Raw genomic sequence first — 13,820 nt, 5'->3', positions numbered from 1 at the left:
GGGGGCTGCGGCCCGGGGGTGCCTCCCCCCCCCCCCCATAAAGGTTTTGGGGTTCCGCAGGCCCCCCCCCGCGGCACCGACTGACCTCGGGACCTCGCAGCGTTAAACTGTTTATTTGAAATTATCAATGTTTTAAGAGAACTTCCTTCTTTTTTGGCTTTTTTCCTTCCCCCCCCCCCAAATAAAACCCGCTCGGGAGCAGCGCCCCCCTCGCGCCTGCGCTCACCCTGCCCCCCCCCCCAAAATCCTCAAATCCTCTCATTTCTCCTTTTCCTCCCCAAATCCGAGCCCGGGGGGCGGCAGGCAGACCCCAAACCTTCCCCACTTCAGCGCTGGGGGGCTGTTTTCTGCCCCCATGTCTGGGGGGGTTCTCCATCCAAGCTGAGCCCCGAATCATTTTGGGGGCGGGGGGGCAGCGCTTTGGGGCCTTCCCCATGTCCTTAAGCCAGGCAGGAGGGGCTGGGGGGGCAAAAAGATGAACACCGGCACCCCAAAACCACCTGGGGGGGGCAATCCTTTCTGACCCACCCCTTAAATAATCTGGGGCTCCCCCTCCCTCAAATCACCCCCTCCCTCAAATCACCCCCTCCCTCAAATCACCCCCCCCCCAGCAGCAGGGAGCTCTGTGCATGGGGGCGAGCCCACGAACGCCCCTCGGGGAGGAAACCCCCGGAGTCTTTGGAGCGTTAAGAGAAAAGACGGGGGGGTCCCGCGCCCCCCCCGGTGCCGGGGGGGGCCGTTACGTCTGGTAGGAGGCGAGGAGGGCGGCGTCGACGGGCTCCATGCAGGAGGGGCAGGTGAAGGAGCGCAGCAGCCAGGCGTCGATGCAGGCGGCGTGGTAGGCGTGCAGGCAGGGCAGGAAGCGCAGCGCGTCCCCCGTGAACTCCAGCATGCAGATCACGCACCTGGGGGGGGGCAAATGGGGCCGGGGGGGTTAAAGGGGGCCGGGGGGGGTTAAAGGGGGTTGGGGGGGTAAATGGGGCCGGGGGGGTTAAATGGGATGGGAGGAGTTAAATGGGGCTGGGGGGTTAAATGGGGTGGGGGTAAATGGGGTGGGGTGGGGGTTAAAGGGGGCTGGAGGGAGTTAAATGGGGCTGGGGGGGTAAATGGGGCTGGGGGGTTCCCGGGAGAGGCCCCCGAGCAGAGCTGAGAGGGGACAGGGTGGGATTTTGGGGATGCTCGGGGGATTCGGAGACCCTCGGGGGGATTTGGGGACCCTTGGGGGGGGGCTTGGGGATGGGGGGGGATTTGGGGCCCTCGCGGGGGGATTCGGGGACCCTTGGCGGGGGGATTCATGGATGGGATTCGGGGACGGGGGAGATTTGGGGACCCTCGGGGGGGGGATTTGGGGACAGGGGGGATTCGGGGACCCTCGGGGGGATTTGGGGATGGGGGGGATTTGGGGACAGGGGGAGGATTCGGGGACCCTTGGGGGGGGGGGGGGGGGGATCTGGGGACGTTCCTCCCCAGGAGGAGCAGTCGGGCCTCGGGCCGGGTCCCCCGGGGGGCGGTGGCGTCCCCGTCCCGGGGTGGGGGTGGGGCTGTCAAGGAGAGGCCGGGCGTGGTGCTGGGCGCCCCCGGAGCTCTCCCCCACCCCTATTTTTCTGGGGACTCGACCCCCCCCCCCGTGCCCCCCCCCCCCCCGCGCTCACTCCTTCGCCTTCTTGTCGGCGGGCTCAGCGCCGGGCCGGAAGGTGCCGCGGGGCAGGTGCTGGATGAGGCCGAGGCGCTGAGCCACGCGGGCCTGCTCCTCCTCGGGCGGCGGCGGGGGAACGCGGGGGGGCCTCGCGCTCCTGCGGCCCCCCGGGTCCCCTCAGTGCCCCCGGGCCCCCCTCGGCGACCCCGTTTCCACACACCTCCCCCCCCCCCGGGCCCGTCCCGGTCCGGTGCTCCCAGCGCCTCCAGATCCCTCCAAATCCCTGCTCCCAGTGCTCCCAGTGCTCCCCTCCCAGTGCTCCCAATCCTCCCCGAGATCTCCCCTCCCAGTGTTCCCAGTTCCCCCAGTGCACCCCACTCCCCCGAGTTCTCCCCTCCCAGTTGACCCCAATCTCCCCAGTTCCCCTCTCCCAGTATTCCCAGTTCCCTCAGTGCATCCTGATCCCCTCCCAGTTCTCCCAGTGCACTCCAATCCCCTCCCAATCCCTCCCAGTGCACTCCAGTCCCATCCCAGTTCTCCCAGTACACCCCAATCCCCTGCCAGTTCCCCCCCAGTGCACCCCGATCCCTCCAGTTCCTCCTGCCTGTGCTCCCAGTTCTCCCAGTACACCCCGATCCCCTCCCAGTGCTCCCAGTTCCCCCTCCCAGTCCACCCCGATCCCCTCCCAGGGCTCCCAGTTCCCCCAGTACATCCCGATCCCATCCCAGTTCTCCCAGTGCACTCCAATCCCTCCCAGTGCACCCCAATCCTATCCCAGTTCTCCCAGTACACCCCAATCCCCTGCCAGTTCCCCCCCAGTGCACCCGGATCCCTCCAGTTCCCCCTGCCTGTGCCCCCAGTTCTCCCAGTACACCCCGACCCCCTCCCAGTGCTCCCAGTTCCCCCTCCTAGTACTCCCAGTCCACCCCGATCCCCCTCCCAGTACTCCCAGTACAACCCGATCCCCTCCCAGTGCTCCCAGTTCCCCCTTCCCAGTACTCCCAGTCCACCCCCATCCCCTCCTAGTGCTCCCAGTTCCCTCAGTGCATCCTGATCCCCTCCCAGTTCTCCCAGTGCACTCCAATCCCCTCCCAATCCCTCCCAGCGCACCCCAGTCCCATCCCAGTTCTCCCAGTACACCCCGATTCCCTGCCAGTTCCCCCCAGTGCACCCCGATCCCTCCAGTTCCTCCTGCCTGTGCTCCCAGTTCTCCCAGTACACCCTGATCCCCTCCCAGTGCTCCCAGTTCCCCCTCCCAGTCCACCCCAGTTCCCCCTCCCAGTGCTACCAGTTCCCCCCAGCACACCCCGACCCCATCCCAGATCCCCCCGTCTCCTCCCCCAGTGCTCCCAGTCCACCCCTATCCCCTCCCAGTGCTCCCAGTTCCCCCAGTACATCCGGATCCCATCCCAGTCCCATTCCAGTTCTCCCAGTCCACCCCGATTCCCTGCCAGTTCACCCCCCAGTGCACCCCGATCCCCCCAGTTCCCCCTGCCTGTGCTCCCAGTTCTCCCAGTCCACCCCGATCCCCTCCCAGTGCTCCCAGTTCCCCCAGTCCGCCCCCATCTTCCCCCTCCCCCCGGGGGCGCCCCCGTTGCCCCGGACCTGGTAGGGCGGCGGGGCCGGGGAGGCGGCGGGGCCCCGGGCCCCGGGCTGGCGCCGTCCGCGGAGTCGTTGAGCAGCGAGAGGTCGTCGGCGGCCTGCGAGGAGAGGCAGTTCCCCATCCCCCCTCCGGCACCGGCACCGGCACCGGGCCGGGCCGGGCCTGCGCGGGGAGGCCGCGCCCCCCTCCCCCCCCTCGCAGCAGTGGTACCGCCAGTGCCGCGGGGGGCGATGGGAGACGTAGTCCCCGCTGCCCGGAAAGGCTCCGCGCACGCGCGCGGCCGCCCCGCCGCCGGAACCCCGCCCCCTTCCCGCCAGGCCCCGCCCCCCGCCCCACGTGACGCGGCGCCGTCCTTCCCGCGCGCTCACGTGGTGCGGCGGAGGGGCGGACGGTGGCCGGCGGGGTCAGGGCCCGCGTGCCGCGCTCGCTCCCCCCGCCCGGGCAGCGCCCGGTGCCCCCCAGGCCGCCCCGAGCCCCCCCTCCCCCTCCCCGGACCGGGAACCCCCCCGGAACCCCCCCCGGACCGGGGCCCCCCCCCGGCAGGTACCGGCGCAGCGGGGGCGGCGCGGGGCCTGGCGGGCGGGGGAGGCCGGGCCGGGAGCGGCGTGAGGGGATGGGGGGGGGGCTGGGGGGAGTTTGGGGCCCGGGGGGGATTTGGGGGGGCTGGGGGTAAATAGGGGTTTTGGGGGGAGTTGTGGGCTTGTGGGGGGAGTTGGGGGTCCGGGGGGGGGAAATTGGGGGCGGGGGGGGGACTTGGGGGACTGGGGGGAATTTGGGGGTGGGGGGGGTAAATAGGGGATTTGGGGGGAGTTGGGGGATTGGAGGGAGGTGGGGGTCCGGGGGGGAATTGGGGACTGGGGGTGGAAATTGGGGGCGGGGAGGGACTTGGGGGACTGGGGGGGTAATTTGGGGTCCGGGGGGCTTGGGGGCCAACCGGGGGGGGCTGGGGGGATTTGGGGGCTTGGGGGGGCGGAAACGGGGGCCTAGGGGAGTGCGGGGGGCTTAGTGGGGGATTTGGGGGCCCGGGGGGGACTTGAGGTCTTGGGGGGGCCATTGGGGGATCTTGGGGAGGAGCGGAGGGGTTGGGGGGAATTGGGGGCCTGGGGGGCGAACCGGGGGGGGCTGGGGGGATTTGGGGGAGGGGGCAAGACGAGGGCTGGGGGGGGGAGTGGGGGCTGGGGAGAAGAGGGGGGAAGGGGGAGGGAGGGCATGGACTGCGGGGGGGCTGGCACGGTGGTAGGGGGGCTGTTGGCATCCTCGGGGAGGGCAATTAGGGTAATTACAGCAGGGGGGAGGAGGAAGCGCTGCCCGCGCTCCCCCACGTGCGCAGCCACCACCGGGGGCGGGCTCCAGAGCGGCCCGGGCGGTGCTGGGGGGGGGACGATGCTGAATTTTGCCCCCCCCCCCCCTTTTAATTTGCCCCCCCCCCAGGGCCATGGAGTGGCAGCCGGACGAGCAGGGCCTGCAGCAGGTGCTGCAGCTGCTGAAGGACTCGCAGTCCCCCAACACGGCCACGCAGCGCGTCGTGCAGGACGTATCCTGGGGGGGGGGATGGGGGGGGCAGCGGGGTGGGGGGGGGCACGTCCTGCCCGAACGGGGCCGGGGGATGCGGGGGGGGGGTGGGGAAACGGGGCTGACGTGGGTTGGTGGCCCCAAAACCTGTCCCCCCCCCCCCGGTCTTCATCATGCTCCCGGTCCCCGTCGTGTCCCAAACCTGCCCCCCCCCCCCCCCCCCCCCCCGGTCCCCGTTTCCCCCCCCGTCACTGTTTTGCCCTATCCGTGTCCCACCCCCCATCCCCGTTGCCCCCCAGTCCCCATCTCCCCCCATCCCAGTCCCCCCTAGTCCCCATCGTGCCCTGTCCTCCCATCCCCGTTGCCCCCCGCCCCCATTTTCCCCCATCCCCGTTGCCCCCCTTCTTTATCTGCCACTATCCCTGTCCCCCCCCGCTCCCCATCACACCCCCTTTTCTTTACCCCAGTCCCCATCACTCCCTTTTCTTTACCCCAGTCCCTATCACCCCCCATTGCCCCCCCGGTCCCCGTTGCCCCCCCCGGTCCCGTCGCCCTCTTCCTTAACCCCCCCGCAGAAGCTGAAGCAGCTCAACCAATTCCCCGACTTCAACAACTACCTGATCTTCGTGCTCACCCGCCTCAAATCCGAAGGTGGGTCCGCGCCCGGTGCCGGGGGGGGGGACGGACGCTCCTTGACCCGTGTCCCCCCCCCGTAACCCCCCCATGCCCCCCCCCAGACGAACCCACGCGGTCGCTGAGCGGCCTGATCCTGAAGAACAACGTCAAGGCGCACTACCAGAGCTTCCCCCCGCCCGTGGCCGAGTTCATCAAGCAGGAATGCCTCAACAACATCGGCGACGCCTCCTCCCTCATCCGCGCCACCATCGGTGAGGCGGGGGGGCCGGGGGACGCCCCCCCCACACCGTAATCCCCCCAGCCTCGTAGCTCACCCCCCCAGTGCCCGCAGGGATCCTCATCACCACCATCGCCTCCAAAGGGGAGCTGCAGATGTGGCCGGAGCTGCTGCCGCAGCTCTGCAACCTCCTCAACTCGGAGGATTACAACACGTGCGAGGTGAGGGGCTGCGGGGGGGCAGGTTTTTTTTTGGGGGGGGGGGCAGAAACGGTGCTGACCCCCCCCGGGGACGCGCAGGGGGCGTTCGGGGCGCTGCAGAAGATCTGCGAGGATTCCTCGGAGCTCCTGGACAGCGACGCGCTCAACCGGCCGCTCAACGTCATGATCCCCAAGTTCCTGCAGTTCTTCAAGCACTGCAGCCCCAAAATCAGGTGGGGGGGGCGAGACCCCCAAAAATTTTTTGGGGGGGGTTGGGGGAGTTTCGGGGGCTCCCAGCCCACCTGGCTGCGGCAGGGCAGCGTCACGGGGTGGGGAGCGAGCTGCTTTGTGCCCCCGCTGCTGGTTTGGCTTTGTCCTCGCCCCCCCCCCGGCCCTGCTCGTTAGCTAACGAGCCCACCAGGGCCTCACCGTGCTCTGTGCCCCCCCCCCGCCCCCCCTCCCCATGTGTGTCCCCCCCCCAGGTCCCACGCCATCGCCTGCGTCAACCAGTTCATCATGGACCGGGCTCAGGCGCTGATGGAGAACATCGACACCTTCATCGAGGTGAGCTCCGCGCCACGGCCGCCCCGCTGCCCGGGGGGGGCCTGGGGGTGACGCCGTGCCCCCCGTGCCCTTTCCCCCCCCCCTAGCACCTCTTCGCCCTGGCGGTGGATGAAGACCCCGAGGTGCGCAAGAACGTCTGCCGGGCGCTGGTGATGCTGCTGGAGGTGCGCATCGACCGCCTCATCCCCCACATGCACAGCATCATCCAGGTGGGTGCTGGGGGGGGGGAATTTGGGGGCCGGGGGGGGGGGGCCGTGGCTCCGGGGGGGGGTCGGGGGGGCTGACGGCCCCCTCTCTCTCCCAGTACATGCTGCAGCGGACGCAGGACAGCGACGAGAACGTGGCGCTGGAGGCCTGCGAGTTCTGGCTGACGCTGGCCGAGCAGCCCATCTGCAAGGAGGTGCTGACGTCCCATCTGGTGCAGTGAGTGCTTGGGGCGGCCCCCCCCGGCCCCCGGTGCCCCCCCCCGCCCCGGTGCCCCCCCAGCGCCTTAAAAGCCCCCTCCCCTTCTTTTCCCCCCGCCCTCCCCGCAGACTGATCCCCATCCTGGTGAACGGCATGAAGTACTCGGAGATCGACATCATCCTGCTCAAGGTGCGGGGCTGGGCCGGGGGCGCGTGGGGCTGCCTCCCCCCCACCTCCAGCCCCTCCTTGGGGGCTGCTGCTGGGGAAACTGGGAGCGCTGGGGAAACTGGGAGCCCCCGGAGGTGATGACAGACGCTAGCTGATGCCGGTGATGGCAGTGGTATTCGTACTGGCTGATCCGTGGGTGCTGCGGGAGCCCCCCCCAACTGGTGCTGTGGGAGCCCCCCCCCCCCCGGTGCCGTGACGCCCCCCCGACCCCGCAGGGGGACGTGGAGGAGGACGAGGCCATCCCCGACAGCGAGCAGGACATCAAGCCGCGCTTCCACAAGTCGCGCACGGTGACGCTGCAGCACGAGGAGGAGCGGGCGCAGGACCCCGAGGACGCCGAGGACGAGGACGACGACGACACGCTCTCCGACTGGAACCTCAGTACGGCCCCGCGGGGACGGGGCTGGCGGTCCCCCACCCCCCGGCCGTCCCCAAACTCCCCAGTGATCCCCAAACCCCCCTGGCACCGGTCCCCAGACCCCCTTGTTGTCCCCCAAATCCCCTGGCTGTCCACCCCCAAACTCCCCTCGTTGGTCCCCAAACCCCTCATTGGTGTCCCCAAGCGCCCCGTTGGCATCCCCAAATCCCTCAGTGTCCCCCAGACCCTCCTGGCGTCCCCAAATCCCCCGGCCATCCTCCAAACCCCTCGTTGCTCCCCAAGCCCCCTTGGCGTTGGTCCCCAGACCCTCCTGGTGTCCCCAGACCCCTCTCGTCAGTCCCCAAATCCCCGGCCGTCCCCCCAAACTCCCCCTATTAGTCCCCAACACCCCCCACAGCCACCCCCAAGCCCCTCACTGGCATCCCCAAACCCCCCTGTCCACCCCAAAGCCCCCGTCAGTGTCCCCAAGCCCATAGTCAGCACCCCCAAACCCCCAAGTGTCCCCAAACCCCTCCTTGGTGTCCCCGAAGCCCCCGTTGGCATCCCCAAGCCCCTCATTGGCGTCCCCAAGCCCCCCGTTGGTGTCCCCAAGCCCCCAGTCAGCACCCCCAAACCCCCAAATGTCCCCAACCCCCCCCAGCCATCCCCAGACCCCTCCTTGGAGTCCCCGAAGCCCCCCGTTGGCATCCCCAAGCCCCTCCCTCGGCGCCACCAACCCCCCCGGTGTCCCCACGCTGGGGGACGGAGGATGCCGACAGGGATGGCCACCCGCTCGGGGGGGCTCCGTCAGCGGGAGGCTAATCGTGCTAACGAGGCCGGCCGGCCGCTGTCCCCGCAGGGAAGTGCTCGGCCGCCGCGCTCGACGTCCTGGCCAACGTTTTCCGGGAGGAGCTGCTGCCCCACCTCCTGCCGCTGCTCAAGGAGCTGCTCTTCCACCCCGAGTGGGTCATCAAGGAGTCGGGCATCCTCGTCCTGGGCGCCATCGCCGAAGGTGGGCGCCCCCCCGCACCCCCCGACTCACCCCGTGTCCCCCCCGAGCCACCCCGCGCCCACCCCGCATCCTCCCGTGTGCCCCCCGAGCCACCCCATGTCCCCTGAGCCACCCGGGGGGTGTCTCTGAGCGTGGCTGTGCTCCGGGGGAGGGGTCTCTGAGCTTGGCTGTGTCCCCACATCACACTGGGGGGGGGTCTCTGAGCGTGGCTGTGCCCCCACACCACCCCAGGGGGGTCTCTGAGCATGGCTATGCCCCCAGGCAGCCCTGGGAGGGTCTCTGAGCGTGGCTGTGCCACCCCAGGGGGGTCTCTGAGTGTGGTTGTGCCCCCGGGCAGCCCCGGGGGGGTCTCTGAGCGTGGCTGTGCCCCAGGGGGGTCTCTGAGCACGGCTGTGCCCCCAGGCAGCCCCAGGGGGGCTCTGAGCATGGCTGTGCCACCCCGGGGGGGCTCTGAATGTGGCTGTGCCCCGGGGGGTGTCTCTGAGCGTGGCTGTGCCCCCACACCGCCCCAGGCGGGGCTCTGAGCATGGCTGTGCCACCCCAGGAGGGGCTCTGAGCATGGCTGTGCCACCCCAGGCAGCCCTGGGGGGTCTCTGAGCGTGGCTGTGCCCCAGGGGGGTCTCTGAGCACGGCTGTGCCCCCAGGCAGCCCTGGGGGGGTCTCTGAGCGTGGCTGTGCCCCAGGGGGTCTCTGAGCACGGCTGTGCCCCCAGGCAGCCCTGGGGGGTCTCTGAGCGTGGTTGTGCCCCCGGGCAGCCCTGGGGGTCTCTGAGCGTGGCTGTGCCCCCACACCACCCCGGGGGGGGGGTCTTTGAATGTGGCTGTGCCCTGGGGGGTCTCTGAGCGTGGCTGCGCCCCCAGGCAGCCCCAGGGGGTCTCTGAGCACGTCTGTGCCCCGGGGGGTGTCTCTGAGCGCGGCTGTGCCCCCCCCAGGCTGCATGCAGGGCATGGTGCCCTACCTGCCGGAGCTGATCCCGCACCTGATCCAGTGCCTGGCGGACAAGAAGGCGCTGGTGCGCTCCATCGCCTGCTGGACGCTGAGCCGCTACGCGCACTGGGTGGTCAGCCAGCCCCCCGACATGTACCTCCAAGCCCCTCATGACCGAGCTGCTCAAACGCATCCTGGACAGCAACAAGAGGGTGCAGGAGGCGGCCTGCAGGTAAGGGCGACCCCCCCACGACCCCCCGACCCTAAATTTTGGGGCGGCTCCCCCCAGACCCCGGTCCCGGTCCCCCTCCGGGCGTGATGACAGTTGTGATGTGAGCCCGCTGTGATGCTGCTGTATTCGTACTGCCTGACCCGGGGGGGCTGCACGGTGGGCTCCTCTCCGGCCCCTGGGGCGGGGGGTCATTAATTTTTGTTCCCCCTTCCCCCCCCCCTCCGTCCCCGTGCCAGCGCCTTCGCCACGCTGGAGGAGGAGGCGTGCACCGAGCTGGTGCCGTACCTCAGCTTCATCCTGGACACGCTGGTGTTCGCCTTCGGCAAGTACCAGCACAAAAACCTCCTCATCCTCTACGACGCCATCGGCACGCTGGCCGACTCCGTGGGCCACCACCTCAACCAGCCGGTACGCCCCGTGCTTCCCCCCTTTTTTCCTGCCCCGTGTTTCCCCCCCTTTTTTTCCTGCCCCGTGTTTCCCCCCCTTTTTTTCCTGCCCCGTGTTTCTCCCTCCCTTTTTTTCCTGCCCCGTGTTTCTCCCCCCCTTTTTTTCCTGCCCCGTGTTTCTCCCCCCTTTTTTTCCTGCCCCGTGTTTCTCCCCCCCTTTTTTTCCTGCCCCGTTTCTCCCCCCCTTTTTTTCCTGCCCCGTTTCTCCCCCCCTTTTTTCCTGCCCCGTTTCTCCCCCCCTTTTTTTCCTGCCCCGTTTCTCCCCCCTTTTTTTCCTGCCCCGTTTCTCCCCCTCTTTTTCCTGCCCCGTTTCTCCCCCCTTTTTTTCCTGCCCCGTTTCTCCCCCCCTTTTTTTCCTGCCCCGTTTCTCCCCCCTTTTTTTCCTGCCCCGTTTCTCCCCCCCTTTTTTTCCTGCCCCGTTTCTCCCCCCCTTTTTTCCTGCCCCGTTTCTCCCCCCTTTTTTTCCTGCCCCGTTTTTCCCCCCCTTTTTTTCCTGCCCCGTGTTCCCCCCCCCCTTTTTTTCTTGCCCCGTGTTCCCCCCCCCTTTTTTTTTTTCTTGCCCCGTGTTTTCCCCCCCTTTTTGTCTGCCCCTTGTTTTTCCCCCTTTTTTTTCTGCCCCATTTTGCCCGGGCCCGGTGATGACCTAACACCACAGACATTCGAATCCTGAACCCTCGCTGTGGATTCCGCTGGTCTGAGGGTCCCGGGGCTGAGCACCGGGCAGCAGGCAGGGGGTGACCCTCTAACAGCCCCCCGTAACGGCGTTCCCCCCCCATAACGCTGTTTCCCCCCTTATTTCCCAGGAGTACATCCAGAAGCTGATGCCTCCGCTCATCCAGAAGTGGAACGAGCTGAAGGACGAGGACAAGGACCTCTTCCCCCTGCTGGAGGTGAGCCGGGGGCGGCGCGGAGGGCCCCTGCTGGAAAAGGGCCCCCCACGCGCACAACGCCTGTTTTCCCCCCCCCCAGTGCCTGTCCTCGGTGGCCACGGCGCTGCAGAGCGGCTTCCTGCCCTACTGCGAGCCCGTCTACCAGCGCTGCGTCACCCTGGTGCAGAAGACGCTCGCCCAAGCCATGGTGAGGACCCCCCTCGCTCCCCGGGGGGTGAAAAGAAGCCGGAGCCGTGCCGGGAGCTGACCCCCCGGCTCTGTGCCCCCCCCAGATGTACAACCAGCACCCCGACCAGTACGAGGCCCCCGACAAGGACTTCATGATCGTGGCGCTGGACCTGCTGAGCGGCCTGGCCGAGGGGCTGGGCTGCCACGTGGAGCAGCTGGTGGCCCGCAGCAACATCATGACGCTGCTCTTCCAGTGCATGCAGGTGGGGGGGGCGGCTCCGGGACCCCCCCGCTCCCCGGGGGCACGCGGGGGGCCCCCTGTGCTTATTTTTGTGTCCCCCCCCGCAGGACACCATGCCCGAGGTGCGGCAGAGCTCCTTCGCCCTGCTGGGCGACCTCACCAAAGCCTGCTTCGTGCACGTCAAGCCCTGCATCGGTGTGTACCGGGGCTGGGGGGGGGGGGGCAAAAATGGGAGAACCCCCCTCCCCCGGGAGAATATGGGGCGGGGGGCCGTGCTTTAACCCTGCCTTCCCCCCCCCAGCTGAATTCATGCCCATTCTGGGCACCAACCTGAACCCTGAGTTCATCTCCGTCTGCAACAACGCCACCTGGGCCATCGGCGAGATCTGCATGCAGATGGGTGAGCGCCTCCTGCCCCCCCGGCCCCCCAGCCCCTTCAGAGCCCCCAGCCCCTTCAGAGCCCCCCCCAGCCCCTTTGGACCCCCCCCCCGGCTGACCCCTTCCCGGCAGGGGCGGAGATGCAGCCCTACGTTCAGATGGTGCTGAACAACCTGGTGGAGATCATCAACCGCCCCAACACCCCCAAAACCCTGCTGGAGAACACAGGTGAGGCCTGGGGAGGGGGGGGCACAAATTTCGGGGAGGGGGGGGGCTTTTTGGGGTGCGGCCCCTCCCCGGGGCTGCCCCCAAATTCGTCCCCCTCCCTCCCCAGCCATCACCATCGGGCGGCTGGGCTTCGTCTGCCCGCAGGAGGTGGCCCCCATGCTGCAGCAGTTCATCCGGCCGTGGTAAATGGGGGGGGGGGGGCTGCGTGGGGACCCCCCGATCCTCCCCCGGATCCCTGGTGGGGGCTGAACCCCCCCCCCCGCGTGTGTGCCCCCCCCCCCAGGTGCACCTCCCTGCGCAACATCCGCGACAACGAGGAGAAGGACTCGGCCTTCCGCGGCATCTGCGTCATGATCGGGGTGAACCCCGGCGGCGTGGTGCAGGTGGGGGGCCCCGTTTTTATCTGCCCCCCCCCCCCCCATTTTGCCCCACCTGTGTGTCTGTGCCCCCCCCATTTTTATCTGCCCCTCCAATTTGTTTGTTCCCCCTGTTCTGCCCCATGTCTGTCTCCCCCCCATTTTGCCTCCTTTTTATCTGCCCCCCCATTTTGCCTCCTTTTTATCTGCCCCCCATTTTGCCCCATTTTTATCTGTGCCCCCCCATTTTGCCCCGTTTCTGTTTGTTCCTCCTCCTTTTGCCCTATGCCTATCTGCCCCCCCATTTCTGTTTTTGTTCCCCCCGTTTTTATCTGCCTCCCCCCCATTTTACCCCATTTTCATCTGCCCCCCAATTTGTTTGTTCCCCCCGTTTTGCCCCATGTCCGTCTCCCCCCATTTTGCCTCCTTTTTATCTGCCCTCCCCCCCATTTTGCCCTATTCCTGTTTGTTCCTCCTCATTTTGCCCTATGCCTATCTACCCCCCATTTTTATCTCCCCCCCATTTCTGTTTTTGTTCCCCCCATTTTTATCTGCCTCCCACCCCCCGATTTTACCCCATTTTTCTGTGCCCCCCCCTGCAGGACTTCATCTTCTTCTGCGACGCCGTGGCCTCCTGGGTCAGCCCCAAGGACGACCTGCGGGACATGTTCTATAAGGTCTGCACCGGGCCCTGGGGGGGGGGCTGGGGCTCGGCAGGGCCCCCCCTCACCCCTGCCCCCCCCCCCCCCGTGTCCCCCCTCTCCCCGCAGATCCTGCACGGCTTCAAGGACCAGGTGGGGGAGGAGAACTGGCACCAGTTCTCGGAGCAGTTCCCCCTGCTCAAGGACCGGCTGGCGGCGTTTTACGGGGTCTAGGCCAGGCGGAGGCACCGGGACCAGGTCTGGGGGGTCCCCGCACCCCAAAACGGGCTGGGGGGGGCATTCACCCCCTTATCCCTCCTCACCCCCCCTTTTTCTGCCCCCCCCCCCAGGTCGGCAGCGCCGTCGGGACGGCGGCCGGGAGCAGGCGGCCCCCGGGGGGTTCGGGGGGTTCGGGAAGGAGCCGCGGGGGTGGCAGCGCAGCCCCCCCCCCCCCGGGCCCGGCTGTGTGAGGGGGGGGGCCCCAGCTGTGAGCCCCCACCTTAGGGGACGGCGGGGGTGGGGGGTGGTGCGGGGGTGGGGGAGGAGGTCGGGAGCCCCCCTCGAGCGCGGCCTTGGGGTGGAAAAGGCAAAATTTGGGGCAAAAACGGGGCCAACGCGGGCCCCCCCAGCGATGTGTCCCCCCCCCCTTTCCCTGCACCCCCCGCATGGTGCCCCCCCCCCATAGGTAAATGTGTAGAGCCCCCGGGGGGGCCCGGCCGCTCCCCTCGTGCTTCGTCACCCCCCCCCCCCCCCCCGCGTTTTTTGCCCGTTTTGTTCCGTTTTTTACCGTTTATTGAGGGGGGGGGAGAGGAGGGGGCGCCCCGGGGGGGGGGGGGCTGGGCCTGGGGGGGGCTGCGAGGGGGGCTCCGGGGGGGGCCGGCAGCGGGGCGGGGGGGCCCGGGGAGGGGCGGGCCCGGGGGGGTTCGGGCCCCCCCCCGATTT

The 13,820-nt window shown here is 68.8% G+C and overlaps 2 protein-coding genes and 2 non-coding genes across 4 annotated transcripts; 3 read left to right on the top strand and 1 right to left on the bottom strand.

Moving 5' to 3' along the window:
- Nucleotides 1-574: 574 nt before the first annotated feature.
- LOC136788246 (RING finger protein 11-like) lies at nt 575-3,448 on the bottom strand. The gene is made up of 3 exons (XM_066986444.1): nt 3,242-3,448; nt 1,653-1,793; nt 575-905 (listed from the first exon to the last, which is right to left on the bottom strand). Exons 1-3 carry the CDS (start codon nt 3,358-3,360, stop codon nt 740-742), a joined length of 426 nt encoding a protein of 141 aa, XP_066842545.1. The 5' UTR covers nt 3,361-3,448; the 3' UTR covers nt 575-739.
- Nucleotides 3,449-3,749: 301 nt separating this feature from the next.
- Nucleotides 3,750-13,365, top strand: TNPO2 (transportin 2). The gene is given in 26 exon segments (XM_066986532.1): nt 3,750-3,782; nt 4,671-4,773; nt 5,327-5,402; nt 5,489-5,638; nt 5,719-5,825; nt 5,904-6,037; nt 6,287-6,368; nt 6,455-6,577; nt 6,673-6,791; nt 6,902-6,962; nt 7,217-7,382; nt 8,219-8,371; nt 9,304-9,458; nt 9,460-9,530; nt 9,767-9,938; nt 10,780-10,866; nt 10,946-11,053; nt 11,139-11,297; nt 11,383-11,470; nt 11,577-11,675; nt 11,786-11,881; nt 11,988-12,063; nt 12,165-12,264; nt 12,840-12,914; nt 13,008-13,136; nt 13,229-13,365. Coding segments are annotated over 24 exon segments (2,661 nt in total). The 5' UTR covers nt 3,750-3,782; nt 4,671-4,674; the 3' UTR covers nt 13,113-13,136; nt 13,229-13,365.
- Nucleotides 7,070-7,135, top strand: LOC136788307 (small nucleolar RNA SNORD41). The gene has a single exon (XR_010827173.1). It is a non-coding gene; the product is annotated as a small nucleolar RNA SNORD41 (small nucleolar RNA).
- LOC136788308 (small nucleolar RNA SNORD41) lies at nt 9,608-9,674 on the top strand. The gene has a single exon (XR_010827174.1). It is a non-coding gene; the product is annotated as a small nucleolar RNA SNORD41 (small nucleolar RNA).
- Nucleotides 13,366-13,820: the final 455 nt, after the last annotated feature.

Source organism: Anser cygnoides, chromosome 34 (genome assembly GCF_040182565.1).
Source record: "Anser cygnoides isolate HZ-2024a breed goose chromosome 34, Taihu_goose_T2T_genome, whole genome shotgun sequence".
NCBI classification, from domain to species: Eukaryota; Metazoa; Chordata; class Aves; order Anseriformes; family Anatidae; genus Anser; species Anser cygnoides.
The sequence above is the reverse complement of the archived record's forward strand: the minus strand, read 5'-3'. Positions and strand labels throughout refer to the sequence as shown.